Below are 26,901 nucleotides of genomic sequence, written 5' to 3'. Positions count from 1 at the left end.
ATGTCAAATGTGGTTTTTGTTTCTTTTAAAGGTCACATTAACAAAATCTAGAATAATTTCAACATAATTCCAATGAACTTTTGGTTCTAAGTCATCTTGAAAAGTAAGTTCACCCCCACAAAAAAAATATTCCATATTAAATGCCAAGTCTGTAGTTTGGGATTGCATTTTGGGCGTTGCACGTCCAAAAATGGGCACGGCAGGGCGGCCATATTGAAAAATCAATTTTTGTCATATATTTTTGAGCACATTTAAACTATATAGTTTGTGGTTCTATTATGCATATTCTAACCATATTGATATAGACCATTTGAGTTCAGGTTCCCTGGAACCTCTCTAGTTTTTAAAGAATGAATCTGAGAGCGATGAACCGTTTAAGTCTAAACCAGCCTTGGAATGCAGAGCGCCTTTTTTTGGCACGCCGGGTCAGAATCATCTTCAATCGAAGGAAGAAAGGATTGGAGGCAATGGGTAAAGGGAGAGATGGAAAAGAGTGAGGGTTAAATGAGAGGAGTTGAGGTCTTGAGAGCTTGCTTGAGATAAAAATTTACATCAAACAGAAAAATCTAATTTCGCCGAGCAGAGCAAATGGAACATTTTTTTTTGGGGTGTTTATTTTGTCATGAGTTATTAAAGACTATTCTAAATATCGACAAAGAATGCTCTAATACACTTGAAAACAAGTTCTCTAATGAACAAAAACTTTTGCTTCAAACAACATTTATTATAATTATTGTCTCGTCATAAAAATCCCATTGAATTATAAGCATACATTGCATATGATGAAATAAATAAATGACATAATGATCAAAATAAATCAATGTTTCTGACTTGTTGAACAAAGTTTGATATGGAAGTGACCTTCGGAATTACAGTTTTGCCATCAGATGAACATTTGCCTTCATCTCGACAATGTGAATCACTTATGACCAAGCTTCCTTCTCCAACACATTTGATGCCTTTTGGATACCCGAGGGAATTTCCCACAGGCCAAAAGAATGTTCTGGAGTCTTGAAAACACAAACCGAGTGCCAAATTCAAACAATGACAGGGACTCTGGATTATCTGATATTTGGGATATCATTTCACTCCTTGGTTCAGGAATAGTTAGGAGAAAAGCATCTATGATGACAAATCGATGATTCCGGTAATTCGTTGATCATCGAGTATCCACCGAGGGAACAAATTGAATGGTACAAATCAGTTCAATGGTGAACGCGGTCAACATCAGCTGTGGTCTGAGGAATACCGGGTGATCCCACAATTCGAGACCACATCTTCGGTTATTTATACCTTAATGCATATGAAAAACACCGATCACTTTTTAAGGGAGCGGAGGGGTTTAAGGAGGCCACCTCAAATGGATGGAAAAATGAAACGAGTGACGTCATGAAAATATGACACATTGTCATGAGCATTATTTAAGGATGTAAGATATATATAAACATGCATATTAATGGGATGCAGCAAAATGTAATGTTGATTAAAAAAACCTCCTCCTACTTCCCAAAAGAAAAAATCAAGGAAAACTGGATTGCCACCGCTGATTGGACATGCTGATTGGACATGCTGATTGGACATGCTGAAAACGCGTGCACATAACCTGAGACGAGATTTCCAATGAGAAAAAAAATTTTTTGGGAGTTTCAAGAAAGACAAGAAAGGCAATAGAAATGTTTTCATCAAGTTGAGGGTGAGACATTTGTGACTTTCACCATTGAGGTTCGAGTGGTGTCAAATATGGAGAAATTTGGTTCATACACGTACTTTTCTGCCATATATACATCATATAAATAAAAAAGACAGACGATAATATCAGATAATTCCAAAAGAAAATTCTATCTGCAATTTCAGCCTTGGCTTGGCGGGACTTCATCCTCCTTGCTTCCATGTCCTTGTCATTTGCCGATTCACCTTTCTCATTGTCTTCCACAACGTTGGATTTCAACCCAGACTTACCTGGCAGGAAAAGAAAGGAAACTTAGACACCAAGGTAGTTAAGGTCTGGATGTACATCTGGCCTATCAGGAGGATACAAACCGTAAACTGTTCAGTCTGGCGGAGGTACGCACTCTACCGACTGCCGTTCTAGTTACCTCCGCCACCAAAGGTGGATGGAGGTTATGTTTTCACCCCTGTTTGTCTGTCTGTTTGTCCGTTTGTGAATAACATATCTCAAAAAGTTGTGGACGGATTCGGACGAAATTTGGCAGAGATGTAGCGTAGGGGACAAGGACGAAATGATTAGATTTTGGTGAAGATTCTGATTCGGCGAGTAGAATTTTTAAAGTGATTCTTCACCATTGAGAGAAAGGGTCAAAAACGGTACATAGCAGGGTATGTCAAAAAGTTGTGGATGGATTGGGACAAAACTTGGTTGACCGGTTGGGTGTCTGACGAGGACAATGCGATTTTGGTGAAGATCTGAATATGAATTCGGAAATGAGAATTATTTTATTTTTCTTAAGTGATTCTTCACCATTGGGAGACAGGGCCAAAAACGATACGTTGTGGGATATCTCAAAAAGTTATGGACGGATTTGGACGAAACTTGTTGGACAGGTTGTGTGTGTGACAAGGAAGAATCGATTCAATTTTGGTGAAGATCTGGATCCAGCCAGTAGAATGTAAAAAAATTCTTCACCATTGAGTGGCCTGGTGTTGGCTTAGCGGTTGGGGTGCTGGCTTGGGATCCTAGGATCCTGGGTTCGAATCCCGGTCGATCGCTGAATTAACGCCAGGGGGGTTGACTCAGCCTGTCATCCTTCCGAGGTCGGCAAATTGAGTGCCAGCTTGCTGGGATGAATGATCACGGTGTGTACCCTGATTTAGAATAGGTACACTGTATCCCTGCGCATCGTAAGAGCTTGACCAAGGGTTGGCGTCAGGAAGGGCATCCGGCCATAAAAACATCGCCTCAAACAGGGAACCATGATTGCCATGGGGCCCGCAAGGCTAACCTCCGCTCTAGCGAGGAAAAATGGCCTTAAAACGATCATTCATTCATATTCATTGAGTGACATGGCCAACCAGGCGGAGGTTTGCTCTCTACTGAGTGCCGTTCTTGTTTATCATGTCTCCAAAACTCTCCATTTTAAAAACTGACGACACCACATCAAACTGGTGTAGCTGCTCATGGGGGCAAGTCTGAGATTTGACATTTCGACCATCAAGTCTGATGGATCACTTGGTGGTTGAAACATCCGATCTGAGCCTTGCCTCCCGGACAGCAATGGTATTCTGAGGGTGTCGTTGGCAATCTTTTGGTGGGTCAGTGATGCAAAAAAACAACCTCTGAGTTTTGTGAGCAAATTCCTTGACGATTGGAACAGATGCACATCGGCATCTTTAATGCTAGAATAACCCGTGAGGAAACGCAGACGTACACGCCCGCCAATGAGTTGTGCTCCCGTGAAGTTACACGAATCGACGGAAGTAGCGCACTTGCATAGCGGAAGGGAAAATAGTCCGATTTTAAAACACGATTATCCAGCTTATTATCCTCCCAAAACAATTTATTTTTGTGCTAATGTGTCAGGGATATGATGCTCTAAAACATCTCTTCAAAAAAAATTAATGTTTGTGTTACTTTAACATCTTCCACTGAAACTTTGTACTTGGCTTTTACTATGAGTTTGAGTAAGTTTGAGTTTTGGGGCGATTCGCCAATTTTTCATGGTGTTATGCCCTTTTTGTTTGGAACAAGAACATTCATTGGGACCGGTAGGGGACATGGATTGCAAAGCAATTCTCACGCTTGTTATTACGGATGTAACTAATAATGGCAGCAACAGAATGAATTCAGAAGTGTACAGAAATATTTTGTCTGCCTATGTACAAGAAAATGCTTCCAATCTCATTGTGCAGCGCTTCACCATGCAGCAAGACAATGACTGAAAACAATCTGCCAACGCAACCAAGGAGTTCATCAGGGGGAGGGGGAAATGGAAGGTTTCAGACTGGCCAAGTCGATATCCTGATTTAAATCCAATGGAGCATGAATTTCACTTGCTGAAGAGGAGACTAAAGTCAGAATGGGTTAATGGGTTTCTCTCATCTCCTCTTCCTGTTCAGGCTGGAGTTCCCCAAGGTAGTGTTCTGGGCCCTGTGCTTTTTCTGGTCTTCATCAATGATCTCTCTGACTCTTTTGAAAATCCTCTCTATCTCTTTGCTGACGACTCTACTCTCTGTCGCTCCATTCCTCATCCCTCAGATCGGCAGTCTGCAGCCTCCTCACTCTCTGCAGACCTGGACAAAATCACAGACTGGGCAAACAAATGGAACATGTCTTTCAATCCTGATAAATCCCACACTCTTACGATGTCTCTCCGAAAAGACCGACTGGAAAACCCTCCCATCCACTTTCTGAATAATCCTCTCCAAGAAGTTCTGTCACTCAAGCTTTTGGGTCTCACTATTTGCCATGATCTTTCCTGGGAAAACCACATTTCAAATCTGGCCTCCAAAGCCAGTCGCCGACTGGGCATCCTCCGTCGTGCGAAGTCCTTCCTTGGCACACCTGAGCTCCTCACCACATACAAGGCTTTCATCCGCAGCTCTATGGAATACTGCTCTCCCCTCTGGTCTGGTGCTCCTGCCTCACACCTAGCCCGTCTTCACGCTGTTGAAACCAAAGCGTTCAGAATCATTGGAATCTCCCGCGATGAAGCTAACTCCAAGGGCCTTTCACTCACTCACCGCAGGCAGGTTGGTTGTCTTTCCGTCTTCTACCGACTCCTCTCTGACCTTGCCCCCCCAGCCCTCTCTGGGCTCTGTCCCCCCAAATATTCCTACAGGTCGCACAAGATCTGCCTGCAACCCTCTTATGGTTAAACTGCCAAAATCAAGACTTTCTGCTCACCTTCACTCCTTCATTCCTCTTTTCTCCCGCCTCTGGAACAAACTCCCTCACTCTCTTCAATCCCACTGCACCCTCCAGGTCTTTAAAACAGCTGTTCACCACCATCTCTTATCCTCCCCCATCCAAAACCTTGATCTTTTCTACCCCCGCTAATTTCGGTCCCCTTGTGTTTTATACCTCTCCCCCCCCCCCCGCCCTCCCCCTCCCATGCCTCCTGCCCCCAAGCCCTCTCCCTCCCACACTTCTCCCTGCTCTCAAATGTTGTGGTTGTGTGCTTCCCCTTCTCTCCCCATCTTGTCTTCCGCTCCCTCTTTTTGTGTGTTTTGTTTGTCTGGTTGATTTTGTTTGTGAAATAAATGTTAGCTCTTTCACGAGCCTCGATTCAGTATACAAAAAAAAAAAAAAAAAAAAAAAACCCCAAAACAAACAACAACTGAAAATGGGAGCAGTAAAGTCTGGCAAAGCATTTCAAAGGAAGATACCAAGAGTTTTGTGACGTCACCGGGTCACAGCCTCGATACAGTTATTGCATGCAAGAGTTATGCAACCAAATACTAACTTTTATACCACTTTAACTTAGTTTAACTTAATCTGTTACAATATTTATGCTTACCTAAAACAGCAGGACTGAACATGCAAAGTGCTATTGTTCTACAATGGTAAAATATGTATTCATAGAAATACCAATAAATAAAAGATTACCTTCTGTTCTCTTGCCTCATATTCATCTTTTGATCTCTTGAGTAAAGCGCAATAATAACAAATTTGACCTCTATGTTTCAATACTTATGGAGGGCACTGTATCTCTGAATTGCAAAGACCTGTTTTTTTAGGGGAGTGCAAGTTCTGATACTTGATATTATTTTCGCTAGAATGTAGTTATGTACTGACTCCACATATCCAGTCAAGGATTTCAGTGTCCCTTGGACCTCCTACCCTGTCATTGGAATTGGTGGAGGGAAGGGAACAGGTTACTTGAGGTCATCATGCAAGTCTCAATTGGAATCCATGGGAAAGAATGCGGAATGTAGTAGGTCCATGCTTTCTTTCCATGAATTTCCAAGTAGGTCCCTGAATTTCCATGCACATTTCTTGACATAGCGTGTTTGTCAATTTTTTATTTTTTTTGTATACAGAATCGAGGCTAGTGAAAAAGCTAACATTTACCACAAAAAGAAATCAAAGAGACAAACAAAGTATATAAAAAGGGGAGCGGTCGACAAGATGGGGAGAGAAGGGGAAGCACATAAACACAACATTTGAGAGCAGGGACATCGGGAATGTGTTGGAGGGAGAGGGATTGGGGGAAGGTGGCGTGGGAAGGGGGTGGGGGTGGGAGAAGTATAAAACACAAGTACACCAAGGACTTCCACGAAAGAAGTTGGTATTTCAAAAAAGTGGATTTTGGGTGAAATTAGCGGGGGTAGAAAAGATCAAGGTTTTGGATGGGGGAGGATAAGAGATGGTGGTGAACAGCTGTTTTAAAGACCTGGAGGGAGGAGTGGGATTGAAGAAAGTGAGGGAGTTTGTTCCAGAGGTGGGAGAAAAGAGGAATGAAGGAGTGAAGGTGAGCAGAGAGTCTTGATTTTGGCAGTTTAACCATTAGAGGGTTGCAGGCAGATCGTGTGCGACCTGTAGGAATATTTGGGGGACAGAGGCCAGAGAGAGCTGGAGGAGCAAGGCCGGAGAGGAGTCGGCAGAAGACAGACCACCAACCTGCCTGCGGTGAGTAAGTGAAAGGCCCTCGGAGTTAGCTTCATCGCGGGAGATTCCAATGATTCTGAACGCTTTGGTTTCAACAGCGTGAAGACGAGCTAGGTGTGAGGCAGGAGCACCGGCCCAGAGGGGGAACAATATTCCAATGAGCTGCGGATGAAACCATTAAATTTTTTTATGAAATTAAATTTGAAAATTAATTTAAACCGGATGAAACTGTTACGTGGTCCCCTCGGTGAATACCTGGTCTCAGTGACCCCCGGACCGTGAGAGGAACTTCGCCAGAAAGCTGTATTATATATGCGCTTTCGCCACGCAATCCATATGAATTTCACCCAAGAGACAACTGACGTTCAAGGATATATTTCAATGGTAATGATACCATACAATTTCAATGACACAACCACGGAGATTTTCCCCGAGCCATCAACAATACACAACCATCAACAATATTTCAATGACACAACCACGGAGATTTTCCCCGAGCAATCAACAATACACTACCATCAACAATTCCCCAGCCACAATCAATTCCCTATGAGTAAGATGGCCATCTTATATACGTGTGTCCCGGTGAGTACTCACGACACCCTTTTGGTCTCGGTCCCGCACAATGTCTCTGGGCCCCTCCTGACCAAGATGATAGTCGGCGTCGCCGCACTCGGGCGGTTGAACGAACCCCGGGTGGACGTGTTTCCACCGGGCAGGTATCGTACCCGGCACCCCGGCTACAGCCCCTCGCGGCCACGCGACGCGGGGACGGGAAAGCAAGCCAAAAGCCCCACGCCGCTTGCCAGGCGTGTTAGGCCCCAACGGGCGACCCGCACGCGTCTGTTCAGACGGTGCCGCGAACGATGCCAGACGCGGTCGATGCACGGCCCCACGTCAACTTGACGTCTCCACCGGGCAGGTACACGTCCCGGTGATTCCTCTCGCCAGACAGGCTTCGGAACGCCGCTTTTCCACGCAGCGCAAGGTCGATCCCACCTTTTGTCGGAGCGGGGCGAGGAAGAATACTACTCGTCCCTTTTCTTCCTCGTGTCTTTTCCTCTTCCGTTTCCGGTCACTTCCGTTTCCGGCCACTGGTTCAGAAGGGCTCCTGACCCTCCAATCACAACAACCCTTAATATACTACACACGGATAAGCAAAGACCTGAATGGTAATCCACATACATTCACATTAATATGTAACACTCCCCCCCTTCAAGAAAGAAAGTTTGAACCCAGCGAAAACTTTCTTTGCCGGCCAATTTGGAGAAACAAACCAGATAACTCAACCCCCCCACATTATCAGTTGCCCCCGGGCACAGTTATCACTTAAAAATTAAGCAACCAAAATTTCACCACAACCCCTCCAGATTACTCACTCTGGACTAAGCACCAGCAACGACATTGTCCCTGCCAAATCAAACTCCATCTCATGACCCTCTGACTTTGACCGCCAGTTTCTTGTGAATGAAGGTTAAGGGGTTGATCACAGATCCAAAGTTAAGCCACTCGATAGCACTTTTTCTGGGAGGCCAAGCCGAGTATTCACTACATGGATGCCTTTAGGAACGTGGAGTTCACGGTTAGTCCGTGCAGGAAAGTTCTCTACATGGGCGCCTTGAGGAACGTGGAGTTCACGGTTAGTCCGTGCATGAAAGTTCACTACATGGACGCCTTTAGGAACGGCGTTCACGGTTAATCCGTGTAGGAATCTTGGCTCGGCGGCTCCGCCGCATTCAGTGCTTCAACTTCTCAGAACTTCCCTAATAATTAGGGTGGGACCACTTGTCCCTGTAGTCCCATGAATAGCGGTCTCCTTCTCGGCCACTACTTTGCCAATCCTTCCTTCGGGAGCGGCCGTAACTCCGGGAGCCTACATAATAATATTGATTGCGGCCACCACCAAAACTACCGCCCAGTTGTTCTCTCCTGTAGACCTCTCGACGCCTACGAAATGCCTTCCCTACTGTTATGATCCGACCCTCCAAATCCTTGCCATTCCAATTCTTCTCTGCCTCTCTGGCGTCTTTTGTGCTGGCAAACGTGACAAAGCCGAACCCTCTTGACTGTTGCGTTTCCCAGTCTCTTACCAACCGCACTTCCACCAGCGGCCCATATCTGTTGAAGACAGAGGTCAGAACTTCTTCCTCTGTTTTGAAGTTCAGTCCCCCTACAAATAACTTGGCACTTTTGTCGCCATCCCGAGCTGGTGTGGCGTTATTTTCCCTGCTGGGCTCTTTACCAACCCTCAGGTTACCATAAACTTGACCCCCGGCCAAATCATTCCCGATAACCACAGATACACCCTCTACAGGAAGCGTGGCTTGTAAACCGACGGTGACCGGTCCTGACACCAAATCGGACTCCAAATGGATGACATGAAGGGGAGCACTAACACCGCCCCCGATCCCCTGTAAACGAACACTATCCCCCGTTGCCGTTTCCTCGGACCATGGCAAAATGCCTTCAAGCATTAAAGATTGATGTGCCCCTGTGTCCCTCAATATCCTAACCGGTTTCCGGTTAGTCGAGGCTCCATCCCGTGACACAAACCCCTCTGAAATAAATGGTTGGTAACCCTTTTGATGGCGATTTCTCACAATGGCCATTGCGTTTGGAGTCGTAGTAGTCGGACTCCGCTCTGGGTCTTCGCTTTTCATGCGGTAACAACTGGACATCAAGTGTCCAGGTTTCTTGCAAAAAGCGCAAGTAGGCCCGGAGGAAAAACTCGTGGTCTGCCTCGGGCCCCCCGAACTATAAGTTTGTCTTGGGCCCGCATCCCTCTGATTTCGAACAGGTGGGGTATCATAGTTGTCCCCATAATCATCTCGAGGCCGCCGCCATGTATGGTCGTTCTCCGCACCTGCTGTTCCCCACCTCCCCTGCGGAGATCTAGGCGAGGAGTTAGGTTCGTGGACCCCTATTCGGTGGGTTAAGGCATAATCATCTGCCATGGTGGCAGCGTCCCACAACTTTGGTACTTTCTTTTCCTGCAGGTACACTTTGATGTCCTCGTGGACACACTGCTGGAATTCCTCCACCAGGATCAAGTCCCGCAATGTTTCGAAGTCTTTCCCGACTCCTTTTGACTCACACCACCGATCAAACATGTTTTCTTTCACTCTGGCAAACTCCACATGGGTCTCACTCTCCCTCTTCCTGGCATTCCTGAATTTTTTGCCTGTAAGCTTCCGGAACCAACTCATAGGCCTTGAGGATGTGCTTCTTCAGTACCTCATAATCTGCACATTGGTCCATTGGTAGCGCCGAATAAATTTCCTGAGCTTTCCCCACCAGCACACTTTGCACGAGTATGGTCCAGGCCTCCTCCGGCCAGTTTAATTGTCGAGCCACTTTCTCAAAGTGTGGAAAAAATTTCGCGACTTCTTTTTCACTGAACGGTGGAACCAGCCTCACATGTCTGCCCACATCCCAGGTTTTCTGGTTAGGTGTCGACCCCGTCAGCAAGGGTGGTGCCTCTCCCCGTTCTCTCATTAACTCCAGCTCCTTTAATTCCCTTTCCGCTTTTCTCTCCTCTGCTTCGAGGTCCCTTGCAGCTCTCCTCTCCTCCGCTTCTGCTTTCCTTTCTGCTTCTGCTCTTTCCTTTTCTGCTTTCCTTTCTTCTTCTGCTCTTTCCTTTTCTGCTTTCCTTTCTTCTTCTGCTCTTTCCTTTTCTGCTTTCCTTTCTTCTTCTTTTAACCTTTCCTGGAGTTCTCGTTCCACTCTCCTTTCCTCTGCTTGCTTCTCTTCTCTCCTCTCTTCTGCTTTCCTTTCCTCTTCTGCTCTTTCCTTTTCTGCTTTCCTTTCTTCTTCTGCTCTTTCCTTTTCTGCTTTCCTTTCTTCTTCTGCTCTTTCCTTTTCTGCTTTCCTTTCTTCTTCTGCTCTTTCCTTTTCTGCTTTCCTTTCTTCTTCTTTGATCCGTTCCTGGCTCCGTAATTGCAACTCCAGTTTCCGGAGCTCAACGTCTTCTGGTTCTTCGGGTAGCCACTCCCAGGCTAACTCGTCCCATGTTCCTAATCCCACCATAGATTGTATCACCGTGGCCTGCAACTCTGCCTTCCTCAAATTAGTTCGGACCTCCAAGTTAAAATGTTTGGCCAATTTCAAGAGGTCCGACTTTAGCAACGCTCGGAACTGTGCCTCACTCGGGGTTACCCCAAAGTTCTGTGCCACAAACGCCATGGTGCCTATCGTTAACACCTGTTAACCTTCACCCAAGACTTTACCCCAATTTCTCAAAAATTTTTTACCAATTAATAATTAATTAATAAATTTTAATTAATAAAAAAATATTATTTTATTATTTTATACAATTTTAAATCCCGGACGAGCCCCCAATTCTGTTACGTGGTCCCCTCGGTGAATACCTGGTCTCAGTGACCCCCGGACCGTGAGAGGAACTTCGCCAGAAAGCTGTATTATATATGCGCTTTCGCCACGCAATCCATATGAATTTCACCCAAGAGACAACTGACGTTCAAGGATATATTTCAATGGTAATGATACCATACAATTTCAATGACACAACCACGGAGATTTTCCCCGAGCCATCAACAATACACAACCATCAACAATATTTCAATGACACAACCACGGAGATTTCCCCCGAGCAATCAACAATACACTACCATCAACAATTCCCCAGCCACAATCAATTCCCTATGAGTAAGATGGCCATCTTATATACGTGTGTCCCGGTGAGTACTCACGACACCCTTTTGGTCTCGGTCCCGCACAATGTCTCTGGGCCCCTCCTGACCAAGATGATAGTCGGCGTCGCCGCACTCGGGCGGTTGAACGAACCCCGGGTGGACGTGTTTCCACCGGCAGGTATCGTACCCGGCACCCCGGCTACAGCCCCTCGCGGCCACGCGAAGCGGGGACGGGAAAGCAAGCCAAAAGCCCCACGCCGCTTGCCAGGCGTGTTAGGCCCCAACGGGCGACCCGCACGCGTCTGTTCAGACGGTGCCGCGAACGATGCCAGACGCGGTCGATGCACGGCCCCACGTCAACTTGACGTCTCCACCGGGCAGGTACACGTCCCGGTGATTCCTCTCGCCAGACAGTCTTCGGAACGCCGCTTTTCCACGCAGCGCAAGGTCGATCCCACCTTTTGTCGGAGCGGGGCGAGGAAGAATACTACTCGTCCCTTTTCTTCCTCGTGTCTTTTCCTCTTCCGTTTCCGGTCACTTCCGTTTCCGGCCACTGGTTCAGAAGGGCTCCTGACCCTCCAATCACAACAACCCTTAATATACTACACACGGATAAGCAAAGACCTGAATGGTAATCCACATACATTCACATTAATATGTAACAAAACCATTAAGTTTTTAATGAAACCATTAAAAACCATTAAATTTCTTATTCTGATGTCAAATATCTAGATATTGTTGAGTCACGAAACAGAGGCCTCACTATTTTTACCTCAAGAGACATCCTCTGTTTGCAAAAGGTGAAATGAAGAGTGCTTATTACCTGAGATACTGAGACACTTCCACAAACAGGACAGCATCGAAGGGCATGACTTCCGGGAACAATAAAAAATTATGAAGATCGTTTCCAAAAGGTTGAGTGCGAGGAAAAACAAAGCGGCCATAAAGACTTGCACTGAAAAATAAAAACAAAAAACAAGCAGAAATGTTATTCGTTTCACTGCCTATTCTTGAACTCGTGTGTCATTTGCATTTCACTTTCACAAACAGCTATTGGTAGTTTGTAGTGGGTTTCATCAAGACCCCTATGAGCAGGCAATGCATGAGAGGTCAAACTAATCTTAAATTTGTATCGAATGCGTCAGAAATGTGAATATATTGGAACAAACTTGTGGGTTTCCATTGTAACATCAGGGGGAGCCACATCATTACAATTCTGGAGTTGTTGACCAATGTTTCCAATAAATATAGTTTGTAATAGAGCACAACAGTTCGAAATTTAATGTTGACACTATTACATACGTAACTTGGGCCATTTTTACCTCACCTGGACTTTAGTCTTTAGGTATCAAGATCTACAGAAGAGCTAGCAACAGGGTGATTCAACCAGACAAGATGGCGTGATGGTTAGTGCGTCTGCTCTGAGTTACAGAGGTCGATGGTTTGATCCTGACCCCGGCCAAGTCATACCAAAGACAAACAAGACCGGAAGTCTAACAGCGGTATAGTAAAATATTATAAACCACAACACACATATGATTAGCTTTTTAAACAGTCGCTAATGTTTACAGTCGCTAAACAGTTTTAACCTCCAGTAACTTTCATCCGCAGCTCAATGGAATACTGTTCTCCCCTATGGGCCGGTGCTCCTGCCTCACACCTAGCTCGGCTTCACGCTGTTGAAACCAAAGCTTTCAGAATTATTGGAATCTCCCGCGATGAAGCTATCTCTGAGGGCCTTTCACTCACTCACCGCAGGCAGGTAGGTGGTCTTTCTGTCTTCTACCGACTCCTCTCCGGCCTTGCACCCCCAGCTCTCTCTGTCCCCCAAATATTCCTACAGGTCGCACAAGATCTGCCAGCAACCCTCTGATGGTTAAACTGCCGAAATCTCGGCTCTCCGCTCACCTTCACTCTTTCATTCCTCTTTTCTCCCGCCTCTGGAACAAACTCCCTCACTCCCTTCAATCCCACTCCTCCCTCCAGGTCTTTAAAACAGCTGTTCACCACCATCTCTTATCTTCCCCCATCCAAAACCTTGATCTTTTCTACCCCCGCTAATTCACCCCAGATCCACCTTGTTTGAAATTCCAACTTCTTTCCTGGAAGTCCTGGCAGTGTCCATATGTTTTATACCTCTCCCACTGCCCCCTTCCCACGCCCCCCCCCCCCCCCAAAGCCCTCGCCCTCTCTCAGATCTCTCGATGTCTCCATGTCTCTCGGTCCCTGCTCTCAAATGTTGTGTTTGTGTCCTTCCCCCTCTCTCCCCATCTTGTCTACCGCTCCCTATGTTATATGTTTTATGTGTCGGTTTGTCTTTCTGTGTGATTAATGTTCGCTCTTTCACGAGCCTCGATCTTGTATACAAAAAAAAAAAAAATTTGGAAGAATCCTGACATAGGTGAGGTAAGTTTTACTCACAGAACTGAGCAAAGATCTACTGTAATCTATATACCCCACAGGGTTTGGTAAATGACATGACCCTTCCTGCCACTCATGTGGTGTTTTTCATAGATGCCTTTTGAAAACCACCAATTAAGGTTTTGTTTTGAAAATCACCAATGAAACCCACTTTTTCTGTTTAACACGAAACTGAAAGGGAGGAAGACCGAGGAGTGCTCATTTACCAAGCAGCTACCTAGCGCTTGCCAAGCCAGCCGTTCCTTAACGGTTTTGAATGTAGTGCTTGCTCGAATGTTTAAACCACTTGGCGATCTCTCCACAAGAAACTTGGTAAATGAACACACACCAAATGTTCTTGAAACCGAATCATAGATCGACTGTAATCTATATACCCCAAAGAGGAATGAATGACCCTTCCTGCCACTCCAGTAGTGAGCGGGTGTACTAGTAAATTAAAATGTCGGTCGGTGGAGTCAGCCGTCGTAATGACATCATAGACGTAATGAGGTAGCGTGACGGCCGGACACAAAACTGTCGCTACTTTAATATATAGAAGATGATATATTTTAACCTCCAGTAACTTTGCAGTCAATACAAAGGGTTTAGTGTTACGATTAGATTTACTATAATATTAACGTGACGTAATCGTTATTATGAAAATGATATTACTAAAAAAAAAACCGAGGCCAATTCCTTACTTCCGCGTTATTTGTACCATACACCGCTTATCATCGATTCATGAACCATACACCACTTCAATGTAGAAGCTTTGCAATAACGACAAAGGGATTGCAGTGTTACAATTATATTTACTATCTTATTTGTATAAACATTATTATTATTATGAAAACAACACTATTGTTTTAAGAAACCTAGGCTAATTTGTCTGAAGCGGCCTGAATGTAAGGCATGAAGGCATGAAGCCTAAGGCCTATTGTTACGGCCTGAAGCACACCAAGCCAAGCCTTCAATCACATTGTCTTTATTTATGGATTATCACACGAAAAATCTCTTCCTACACATAAAACCAAGAAAGGAGAAAGAGTAGGCAGGTCCAAGAGTAGGCAGGTCCAAGAGTAGGCAGGTCCAAGAGTAGGCAGGTCCACGAGTAGGCAGGTCCACGAGTAGGCAGGTCCACGAGTAGGCAGGTCCACGAGTAGGCAGGTCCACGAGTAGGCAGGTCCACGAGTAGGCAGGTCCACGAGTAGGCAGGTCCAAGAGTAGGCAGGTCCACGAGTAGGCAGGTCCACGAGTAGGCAGGTCCACGAGTAGGCCCCAAGGCAGGCCCAGCACGAGAGGGTAGGAGAAGGCAAGTCCATGAGTAGGCCCCAAGGTAGTAGAGGTATGGCAGAAAGAGTTCGATCAACGTCACCCTTCAGGTGGAGAGGCGGCTGCAGGGGGGGTTGATCCGGCATACCCTTCAGGTGGATATTGCAGCTGGAAACACGACAACCCCCGAAAAAGCACTCCGCCATGAAGCCCTCCTCCAAAATGGCCACTCTCTCCTCTGAATCACCTTCCTGGCCCACAGCCAATCATAGGCTTTATACACATGGACCAAACCACTTGGTCTAACTCACATGGGGGTGTGGGGGAAGGAAGAAGAAAAAGGTCACAGACTGTAACACTGTACATATACATACTGTGTCTTTGGAAGATCTGTAACGCCGATGCTTTTGATATTTCATGATCATTTTAACAATCGGTTTGTTTGTGTTTCACACTGAATGAAAAACGTAAAGGTTGTGATATACGACAGGTTCGACGATATGTTCGGCCTGAACGACATTGGAATCAAAATGGCGGTGTGTGGAGTCAGCCGTTGTACTCCGTAATTACGTCAGACGTAATCACATCACCCTGTCATGTGACCAGATCCTCAGCTCTGATTGGTATACGTTTGAGGGGACAAACATACATACGGACGGACAAACACTGTTCTAGACGGCTTTGCCCTATGGGCTACGCTGTAAAAAGCTGTGTTCTTGATGTTCAGCATTTAAAAGGACAGACAATGAACAAACAATCATTGGTTGGCAACCATTGCACATGCTTGTTGGGCCTAATGAATGACCTTCTCCTGCATTGAAGTTCCTTGTCAGGGAACTCATATTAAAGCAACGTTAACATACCAACAAATCAATGGCGAAGAACAGGAAAATATTGAATCTGAATGAACCAATAAGTTGAGAGACAGGTACCTACGGTAAGGAGCTGACACACATGACAAGCAAAGACACACATGCTAGACAGGATTACAGGCATTTGTGTAGGGAGCATAGTGTTCGATGCTGGGAAACTCAAATGCTATCCACACAAGGTTTTGATAACATAATCTAGAGACTGTTTTATGGCTGAAAAGCCAATCATAATCAGGTTAGCAGAAACGTTTTCACAATCAACGGCCATATTTTGAGTTATAAAATGCATTCAACATGCAAGGGCCGTAACCCTGACTTACCAATGATGGGAACACAGCCATTAATGTTGCCAGGGATGTTTTCAGACAAAGTGAACAGGATGAAGTTAAAGGTGAGCAACAACGTAAGTTTTGCTGACAATCTGTCCACCGATACGTCACCCCATAGTGGCAGAAAGCAAGTGGCTGTGTCCAATATAATGATCAAATAATAAGGAATCATAAATGACATCAGAGCGATAACATAGGTTTGATGAAATACAACCTGAAAGACAGGAATAAAGAATATTATTTCAGGCCATATAACCACTGTATATATACATACCAGTGGGGTACACTGCAAGCAGCAACTCCGGTGCATCAACAGATTTATAATGAACACGAGGTTACAATGATATTCCAAGCCAAAAGCACTGCGCATGCGCAAGATTGGAGGTCACGTTTTTTCGAAGCTGTCCATGCGCTCATGCGTTCGAAGTTAAGTAATTTTTCCACAATTGTGTTTTTGTCGAAACTGTATCTATCTTTCGGTGTGTGTACCTATAGTGTGTCTTTAGTAAGATTCTTGGTGTTAATTTTTCATACCTGTATACAAAATCGTCGGTTAATTTGTGTCGCGTATTCTGAGGCCTAGTAGGCTACCGTGTCCGACCTTGAGGCTTTGTTTTTCTCTCCGCGGTTCGTCGATTGTGCTGCAATTACTTTCGCTCTCTGTTTTTGTCCCAGTCTTTCACCCCATACTTCCTTGTTTAAAATCTCAACTCAAAAAAAAATTTAAAAAATTTCCTTCTCTGTTCTTATTCGTTTATTCGTTGTTCTTATTTGTTCGTTCGTTCTTCGATCACGTTGTTCGTGATCACGTGATCACGTTGTTAAAAATGATTAAACTTTCCCCTGAAGAACTGTATTCTGTCGTATATTATAACACTTTTTTCTGCTTACACTTCTCCCACCCTCCCCCCCCCCCCCCCCCTTCTCACGCCTCCTCCCCCAAGCCCTCTCCCTCCCACACATCTCCCTGCTCTCAAATGTTGTGTTTGTGTGCTTCCCCTTCTCTCCCCATCTTGTCTTCCGCTCCCTCTTTTGATATATTTTGTTTGTCTGGTTGATTTCTTTGTGAAATAAATGTTAGCTCTTTCACGAGCCTCGATTCAGTATACAAAAAAAAAAAAAGAAAAAAAAATACAAACTAAAAATGTTGCATATTCATAGAAATAGACATAGGAGTCAATTGCTTCCTTTCAAATGTATAAATTCAGCCTATGATTTTCACCCATGTCTGTCTGTTTCTTTATATGTCTGTACGTCTGTTAGCAGGATATCTCAAAAAGATAAAGACGGATTCGGACAAAATTTGGTGGACAGGTTACATATATGACAAGGACGAATTCATTAGATTTTTTTTAAAGATCCGGATAATAGAATGCTTTCAGTGATTCTTCACCATTGAAAGATAAGATCAAAAATGATATACAGTATTGCACAATATCTCAAAAAGTAATGGACGGATTTGGACGATACTTGGTAAAACCAGCTTATGTGTGACAAGAAAGAGGTGATTCGATTTGGGTGAAGATCTGGATCCGGATCCAGGAAATGTATTAATCCTTGAAGTGATTCGTCACCGTTGAGTTGAGCGATGGGCACAACTATACACACGATATCTCAAAAAGCTGTTGACGGATTATGACAAAACTAGGTGGATGAGTTGGTTAGGTGACAAGAACAACCTGAATAGCTTTTGGTTCAGGTTCGAATCCAGATCGGTGGGATACAAAACATAAACTGCTCAGCCTGGAGGAGGTATGTGCTCTCTACTGAGTGCGGTTGTAGTTGTGCATGTTTTCCTAAAGGTTGTAAGTACATGTAAATGGTGGTTGCATGTTTTTGTAGAAGAGGTGCTGGGATCCACCTTGAAGTATCCACCTCAGTTTCAATAAGAGATCGTGCACGATCCATGGATCAAGCTTTGTTTTTTGTTCTCAAAGTTTTGTTCCGAGGGATCTTTTCAGGATTGTCAATGAGCCCCTGACAGCTTCCAACTGTTGTTTGTTTATACTTTATAGTAATATTGTTTATTACCAGCGATGGTTTGTGTGCGTCTCACACAAATACTCCTCAAGGCAGTGTTATGGCCCTGTGCTTTTTCTAATCTTCATTAATGATCTTTCCAACTCTCTGGAAAATCCTCTCCATCTCTTTGCTGATGACTCTACTCTCTGCCGCTCCATTCCTCTTCCCTCAGATCGGCAGACAGCAGCCTCATCACTCTCTGCAGACCTGGACAAAATCACAGACTGGTCAAACAAGTGGAACATGTCTTTCGATCCCGACAAATGTCACATCCACACTATGTCTCTTTGAAAAAACCGTCTGGACAACCCTCCCATCTACTTTCTCAACAATCCTCTCGAAGTTCTGTCACTCAAGCTTTTGGGTCTCACTATCTGCCATGATCTTTCCTGGGAAAACCACATTTCCAAGTTGGCCTCCAAAGCCATTCGCCGACTGGGCATCCTCCGTCGTGCGGAGTACTTTCTAGGCACTTCTGAGGTCCTCACCACATACAAGACTTTCATCCACAGCTCAATGGAATACTGCTCTCCCCTCTGGGCTGGTGCTCCTGCCTCACACCTAGCTCAGCTTCACTCTGTAGAAACCAGGGCTTTTAGAATCATTGGAATATCCCACGATGAAGCTAACTCCGAGGGCCTTTCACTCACTCACCGCAGGCAGGTTGGTGGTCTTTCTGTCTTCTATCGACTCCTTTCTAGCCTAGCTCCCCCAACTCCCTCTGTGCTCTGTCCCCCAAATATTCCTACAGGTCGCACCAGATCTGCCAGCAACCCTCTTCTGGTGAAACTGCCAAAATCGAGACTCTCTGCTCACCTTCACTTTCATTCCCCTTTTTTCCCCGCATTCCTTTTTTTCCTGGAACAAACTCCCTCACTCTCTTCGATCCCACTCCTCCCTCCAGGTCTTTAAAACAGCTGTTCACCACCTTCTCTTATCTTCCCTCATCCAAAACCTTGATCTTTTCTACCCCCTCTAATTCACCCCAAATCCACCTTTTTAAATTGTTTTCTTTCCTGAAAGTTCTTGAAGTGTCCTTCGTGTTTATACCATGCTCGAGCCCTCTCCCTTCTTCAGATCTCCCGATGTCCCTGTTCTCAGCTGTTGTTGTGCTTCCCCCTCTCTCCCCGCCCTCGTGTCTCCCGCTCTCTTTATTATAGGTTATATATGTGTTACCTCTTACACGAGCCTTGATTTAGTACAAAAAAAAAAGTTGAACATCAGGCTTGATCAACCAAAGACCTACCTGTGAACCAATATATCTGACAGTTTATACTTATAGTCGGGTCAGGAATCGAACGCAGGCTAGAAATTCAGAGGTACGTTTGTTTATTTACAATCCTTTAAGTTGAACCTGTAAGGTGTGCAGTTGTGAAAAGTACTAGAAAGCAATTTTCATAATTAGCATAATTTATTTTACATAAATTTACACACAAGGTACATCCTAAGGGGTTTACTTACATAACATGAGAATGATGCAAACGTAAAGTTTGTGTTTTCTTTGCATGTCAGAAATGTCACAATGAATTCATCAGACTGCTTGTTTGAAAAAGTTTGATTGAATTCATGCAGTTTCAACTTCATGGCATTGACTGCAAAACAATAGTTATTTTTTACTTTATACCAAGATGGCACGAACTCTTAAATCAACAGGAATACAAGGAAAGCGTACATACAAAAATGAATTGTTTAGGTCATTACCTCCGCCCACCATTCACCTCTGGTTGTCTGTCTACTTGGTTGTTTGTCTGTGAACAGGATATCTCAAAAGGTTGTGGACGGATTTGGACAAACTTTGGTGGACAGATTGAGTGTGTGACATAGATGAATCGATTCGATTTTGATAAAGATCCAAATTCGTATTCGAGGTTTTTTTAATTAAAAAAAAAAGATATGAACAGAGACATTTAACGAACATTTCCATAAAACAGGCTTAACAAGAAAAGGCAATCAGAGATTGCAGCCCCTCGCCAGGATGTGTTTTGGTGGTTTTTAAGGCTTTTTGTGTTAAAACAAATATGGCGGCCGAACCACGCAACCGATGACGTCATCATTATTTAAAAAAATTATCCACCAATTTATCCCTAGATGACGCTCCAGAAATTTCATCTTCATCGGATGAAGTTTTGTACTTGTTGAATTATGACATCATAATGGAGGGACCCATGACATCATCATTAACATATGTTATTCCCCATGGAGAGTTCTTTACAATGAGCCATGTCTCATTTTTTTCTATGCAGCGCTTTCAGAGATATAGAGGTGCAAAGTTTTCAGGTTTCTCCAAGATGGCGCCAGTACCACGTGACCTATGACATCATAATTATCATTAAAAAAAATTATACAGGATGAGGTGCAGCTGTGGTGAAAATTTCTTGTCAATCGGACCAACGGTTGCAGAAAAGAAAAATTCATCTTGATCGGATGAAGTTTTGTACTTGTCGAATTATGACGTCATTATGGAGGAACCTATGACATCATCATTAACGTATGCTATTCCGCATGAAGAGTTCTTTACAGTTAGCCATGTCTCAATTTTTTCTATGCAGCGTTTTCGGAGATATAGAGGTGCAACGTTTTTTGTTTTTTCCCAAGATGGCGCCTGTACCATGTGACCTATGACGTCATCATTGTCATTGAAAAAAATATACAGGAGGTGCACCTATGGTGAAAATTTCCTGTCAATCGGACCAACGGTTGTAGAGAAAATCATATTTATTCTGTGCGGACAAACAGACAAACAAGAAATTTGTTGTGCATAGCACGATACTTGCGAAATCCCTAAAATAAGTTGTTGGCCTATGATTACCTCAAAAATAATTGGTGGTTGAATTCAGTGACCAGATATGCAAATCCTCTTCAAATTTCAAGTTAATCGGATGAAAATTGAGGATTTTAGACATTTGGCCTATATTGACCTTTTGGCCTATGTTGACCTTTTGGCCTATGTTGACCTCAAAAATAGTTGGTGGTTGAATTCAGTGACCATATCTGCAAATCCTATTCAAATTTCAAGTCAATCGGATGAAAATTGAGGATTTTAGATATTTGACAAAGTTGGTGACCTTTGGCCTATGTTAACGTTTTGACCCCCAAAACACTAGGCTTCTTGCTTATGGCCAACTCCACCATTTAGTGAAGTTTCGTGAAGATCGGTTGAAAATTGTGACCTGTAGGCGACTGAAATACAGACAAACAGACAGATGAAAAATCAGTCATAGAGCAACACTCGGAAAAATAAAACAAAGTAGAATGGAACTCGGTAGAGCATTCTTTTGACCTCACAAATAAATTGGTGGTTGAATTATGTGACCTGATGTGCAAATCATCGACAAATTAAGTTAATCGGATGAAAATTGACGATTTTAGAAATTTGGCCTATGTTGTGACCTTTTGGCCTATGTTGATCTCAAAAATAGTTGGTGGTTGGTTTCAGTGAGCTGATATGCAAATCCTCTTTAAATTTCAAGTCAATCGGATGAAAATTGAGAATTTTAGAAATTCCACCAGTTGTTGACCTTTGGCTTATGTTGACATTTTGGTCTATGTTGATGAGCATGAGGCAAAATATTCTGTGGTCTGATGAGATTAAAATGGAACTCTTTGCCCTGAATGCAACGCGCTAGGTCTGGCGGAAAACCAGCACAGCTCTTCACCCATCTAACACCATGCCTACTGTGAAGCACGGTGTTGGCCACATCATGCTATGGGGATGCTTTTCAGCAGCAAGGACTGGGAGTCTTGTAAGGCTAGAGGGATGCAATAAATAGAGCCAAATACAGGCAAATTATTGAGGAGAACCTGCTTTAGAGTGCAAAAGAAGATTTACATTCCAACAGGACAAAGCATACAGCCAAAGCAACACTGGAATGGCTTCGGAACAAGAACATGAAAGTCCTTGAGTGGCCCAGCCAAAGCCCAGACTTGAATCCCATGGAGAATCTGTGGAAAGACTTGAAGATTGCTGTTCACCGACGCTCCCCATCAAACTTGACAGAGCTTGAGCAAATCTGCAAGGAAGAATGGGAGAAACTCCCCAAATCCAGATGTGCAAAGCTGGTACAGACACACCCAAGAAGGCTCGAAGCTGTAATCGCTGAAAAAGTTGCTTCTATGAAGTGTTGACTCTGTGGGTTTAATATTTATGTAAATTAGATATTTCTGTATTTCATTTTTAACTACTTTGTAAAATTTTCTAAAAACAAAATTCCACTTTGACATTTTGGGGTATTGTGCAGATCAGGGACAAAAAAAATCTCCAATCAATCCATTTGTTATTCAGGCTGTAACATAACAATGTTGCATGAGATGGGTAAGTGACAAGGACAACATGATTAGCTTTTGGTTCAGGTCCGAATCCAGATCCGAATCCAGATCCGACCTATCAGTGGAATACAAAACATAAACTGCTCAGCCTGGAGGAGGTATGTGCTCTCTACTGAGTGCGGTTGTAGTTGTGCATGTTTTCCTAAAGGTTGTAAGTACATGTAAATGGTGGTTGCATGTTTTTGTACAAGAGGTGCTGGGATCCACCTTGAAGTATCCACCTCAGTTTCAATAAGAGATCGTGCACGATCCATGGATCAAGCTTTGTTTTTTGTTCTCAAAGTTTTGTTCCGAGGGATCTTTTCAGGATTGTCAATGAGCCCCTGACAGCTTCCAACTGTTGTTTGTTTATAGTAATATTGTTTATTACCAGCGATGGTTTGTGTGCGTCTCACACCCTGGCTGTGTGTGTCTCACAGTCTGGTTGTGTGTGTGTATGTGTGTGTGTGTGCCTCACACTGTGGCTGTGTGTGTGTGTGTGTGTGTGTGTGTGCATCACACTTTGGCTGTGTGTGTGTGTGTCTCACACTAACTATGGCTGTGTGTGTGTGTGTGTGTGTTTCACACTATGGATGTGTGTGTGTGTCACACGATGACTGTGTATGTGTGTGTGTGTGCATCACACTTTGGCTGTGTGTGTGTGTGTGTGTGTGTGTGTGTGTGTGTGTGTGTGTGTGTGTGTGCATCACACTTTGGCTGTGTGTGTGTGTGTGTGCATCACACTATGGCTGTGTGTGTGTGTGTCTCACATTATGGCTGTGTGTGTGTGTGTCTCACATTATGGCTGTGTGTGTGTGCATCACACTATGGCTGTGTGTGTGTGTGTCTCACATTATGGCTGTGTGTGTGTGCATCACACTATGGCTGTGTGTGTGTGTGTGTCTCACATTATGGCTGTGTGTGTGTGCATCACACTATGGCTGTGTGTGTGTGTGTGTGCATCACACTTTGGCTGTGTGTGTGTGTGTGTGTGCATCACACTATGGCTGTGTGTGTGTGTGTGTGCATCACACTATGGCTGTGTGTGTGTGTGTGTCTCACACTATGGCTGTGTGTGTGTGCATCACACTATGGCTGTGTGTGTGTGTGTCTCACACTATGGCTGTGTGTGTGTGCATCACACTATGGCTGTGTGTGTGTGCATCACACTATGGCTGTGTGTGTGTGTGTCTCACATTATGGCTGTGTGTGTGTCTCACACTATGGCTGTGTGTGTGTCTCACACTATGGCTGTGTGTGTGTCTCACACTATGGCTGTGTGTGTGTGTGTGCATCACACTTTGGCTGTGTGTGTGTGTGTGTGCATCACACTATGGCTGTGTGTGTGTGTGTGTGTGCATCACACTATGGCTGTGTGTGTGTGTGTCTCACACTATGGCTGTGTGTGTGTATGTGTGTGTGTGCATCACACTTTGGCTGTGTGTGTGTGTGTGTGTGCATCACACTATGGCTGTGTGTGTGTGTGTGTGTGTGTGTGTGTGTGTGTGTGTGTGTGTGTGTGTGCATCACACTTTGGCTGTGTGTGTGTGTGTGTGTGCATCACACTTTGGCTGTGTGTGTGTGTGTGTGTGTGTGTGTGTGTGTGCATCACACTATGGCTGTGTGTGTGTGTGTGTGTGTGTGTCTCACACTATGGCTGTGTGTGTGTGTGTCTCACACTATGGCTGTGTGTGTGTCTCACACTATGGCTGTGTGTGTGTCTCACACTATGGCTGTGTGTGTGTCTCACACTATGGCTGTGTGTGTGTCTCACACTATGGCTGTGTGTGTGTGTGCATCACACTTTGGCTGTGTGTGTGTGTGCATCACACTATGGCTGTGTGTGTGTGTGTCTCACACTATGGCTGTGTGTGTGTGTCTCACACTATGGCTGTGTGTGTGTGTCTCACACTATCGATGTGTGTGTGTCTCACACTATGGCTGTGTGTGTGTCTCACACCATGGCTGTGTGTGTGTGTGTCTCACACTATTGCTGTGTGTGTGTCTCACACTATGGCTGTGTGTGTGTGTGTGTGTGTGTGTGTGTGCATCACACTTTGGCTGTGTGTGTGTGTGTCACACTAACTATGGCTGTGTGTGTCTCACACTAACTATGGCTATGTGTGTGTCTCACACTAACTATGGCTATGTGTGTGTCTCACACTAAATATGGCTGTGTGTGTGTGTTTCACACTATGTCTGTGTGTGTCTCACACTCTGTGTGTGTGTTTCACACTATGGCTGTGTGTGTGTCACACTCTGGGTGTGTGTGTGTGTGTGTGTGTGTCACACTATGGCTGTGTGTGTGTCTCACACTATTGCTGTGTGTGTGTGTATGACTCACACTATGGCTGTGTGTGTGTCTCACACTATGGTTGTGTGTGTGTGTCTCACACTATGGTTGTGTGTGTGTGTGTGTGTGTGTGTGTGTGTGTGTGTGTCACACTATGGCTGTGTGTGTGTCTCACAGTATGACTGCGTGTGTGTCTCACACTATGGCTGTGTGTGTGTCTCACACTATTGCTGTGTGTGTGTGTATGACACACTATGGCTGTGTGTGTGTCTCACACTATGGTTGTGTGTGTGTGTGTGTGTGTGTGTGTGTGTGCGCGCATCACACTATTGCTGTGTGTGTGTGTATGACTCACACTATGGCTGTGTGTGTGTCTCACACTATGGTTGTGTGTGTGTGTCTCACACTATGGTTGTGTGTGTGTGTGTGTGTGTGTGTGTGTGTGTGTGTGTGTGTGTGTGTGTGTGTGTCACACTATGGCTGTGTGTGTGTCTCACACTATTGCTGTGTGTGTGTGTATGACACATTATGGCTGTGTGTGTGTCTCACACTATGGTTGTGTGTGTGTGTCTCACACTATGGTTGTGTGTGTGTGTGCGTGTGTGTGTGTGTGCACGCATCACACTTTGGCTGTGTGTGTGTGTGTGTGCCTCACACTTTGGCTGTGTGTGTGTGTGTCTTACACTAACTATGGCTGTGTGTGTGTCTCACACTAACTATGGCTGTGTGTGTGTCTCACACTAACTATGGTTGTGTGTGTGTGTGTGTGTGTGTGTGTGTGTGTGTGTGTGTTACAGTCTAGCTGCGTGTGGCGCCCTCTGGCTGTGTGTGTATGTATGTCAATCACTCCGGCTGTGTGTATGTCAACGTAGTGCGCTGCCATATGCACATTGATTTTTGGATGGACTGAATGGTTTTATGTTCTTGTTGTATTATTTTTCACGTTTTATTCCATAGCTGAGACTGTGTTCTGCTGTTTAAATCGTCCCTCGTCAGGATTATCATTGCAACTGATGACGTGTATGTCCTTGAGTTAGTCTTAGAACAATTCAAAAAACTGCTTTGGCTTACTCGAGATAATGGGGGATAGAGAGTGACACACACACACACACACACACACACACACACACACACACACACACACACACACACACACACACACACACACACACACCCCTACCAGTTTTGCTAATTTGGCCTTGAGATGTGCTAGTGCCACATCCCTCACTCTCAAATTCCATAGAGGCAGCTTTATGGGCAATAAAAACCTGATAACAAAGTAGTATGATCCACATCCCACAAGGATATGATAGATATTGTTAAAAAAAATTAATTGATGCCAGTGTTAATTCATGTTCAATATTAAACCTCGAAACATTTCCACTTCTGTCGATTGACATTCAAGCAGCCATAAATATCTTGAATCATGGACTTACCGGAGTAGGAAGAAACGAAAGTGACACGGCAATCATGTTGGTCGAATGGGTAGAGATAAACAATCATTTTACAATTGCTGAGCACCTTGATGAACCTGTGATAACTGACGTTTCCATTCGAGCCGACGACCACGTTGTCGAACGTAGGTAACTTAGATTCTTCCTTACTGCAAAGCAAATGTCAAAGTATATATCTGTATTATAAAGTATTTGTACTGTTGAAGCAACTCAAGAAAATGTGACTTGGTGATGATAAAAAATGCGAAAGTTTAAGGCAAATATTGGATGGTAAAATTGAAGTGAACAAAAAAACGAAGCACAAATGTCAAACGTGACGAAGTGAGGAGTGTGCACGTTTCAAGTGCGACGAGGTCTGGAGTCCACAAATCGGAGACGCGAAGAGAGATCTCCTTCAAAGGAAACGTGTTCTCATCCCAGGCCAAACGCGAGTCCACCCAGCTCTTGCAAGTAAAACATAAGAATAACAACGTCAACCCATCGTGATGAAAAAGACCCATATCCACAAGTGGAGGAACGTCAGCCAGATGACGTCAACCCATCGTGATGAAAAAGACCCGTATACACAAGTGGAGGAACGTCAGCCAGATGACGTCAACCCATCGTGATGAAAAAGATCCGTATCCACAAGTGGATGAACGTCAGTCAGATGATCAATCATCATCATCATACTAAAAATACGCCATTTGTGTCTGTCCGTCTGTCTGATGAATTTTTGACGCCAATACATGCTGTCG

The 26,901-nt window shown here is 44.4% G+C and overlaps 2 protein-coding genes across 2 annotated transcripts in view; one reads left to right on the top strand and one right to left on the bottom strand.

The window, feature by feature from the left end:
* The window catches only part of LOC144892253 (uncharacterized), a 350,787-nt gene that overhangs the window by 120,890 nt on the left and 202,996 nt on the right, over nt 1-26,901 (top strand). The gene's annotated exons all lie outside the window — the stretch shown is intronic.
* LOC137428659 (ligand-gated cation channel ZACN-like) overlaps nt 775-26,901 on the bottom strand; it is a 44,771-nt gene continuing 18,644 nt past the window's right edge. The window contains exons 7-12 of the mRNA XM_078777054.1: nt 26,501-26,607; nt 26,147-26,313; nt 19,574-19,704; nt 16,082-16,304; nt 12,041-12,172; nt 775-1,959 (exon numbers count right to left, since the gene is read on the bottom strand). Of these exons, the coding sequence (XP_078633180.1) occupies nt 1,712-1,959; nt 12,041-12,172; nt 16,082-16,304; nt 19,574-19,704; nt 26,147-26,313; nt 26,501-26,607 (1,008 nt within the window). The 3' untranslated portion in view covers nt 775-1,711. The remainder of the gene's footprint in view (nt 1,960-12,040; nt 12,173-16,081; nt 16,305-19,573; nt 19,705-26,146; nt 26,314-26,500; nt 26,608-26,901) is intronic.

Source organism: Myxine glutinosa, chromosome 5 (genome assembly GCF_964187855.1).
Source record: "Myxine glutinosa chromosome 5, kmMyxGlut1.1, whole genome shotgun sequence".
NCBI lineage: Eukaryota > Metazoa > Chordata > Myxini > Myxiniformes > Myxinidae > Myxine > Myxine glutinosa.
Note: the sequence above shows the minus strand (reverse complement) of the source record. Positions and strands in the feature narration are given on the sequence as shown.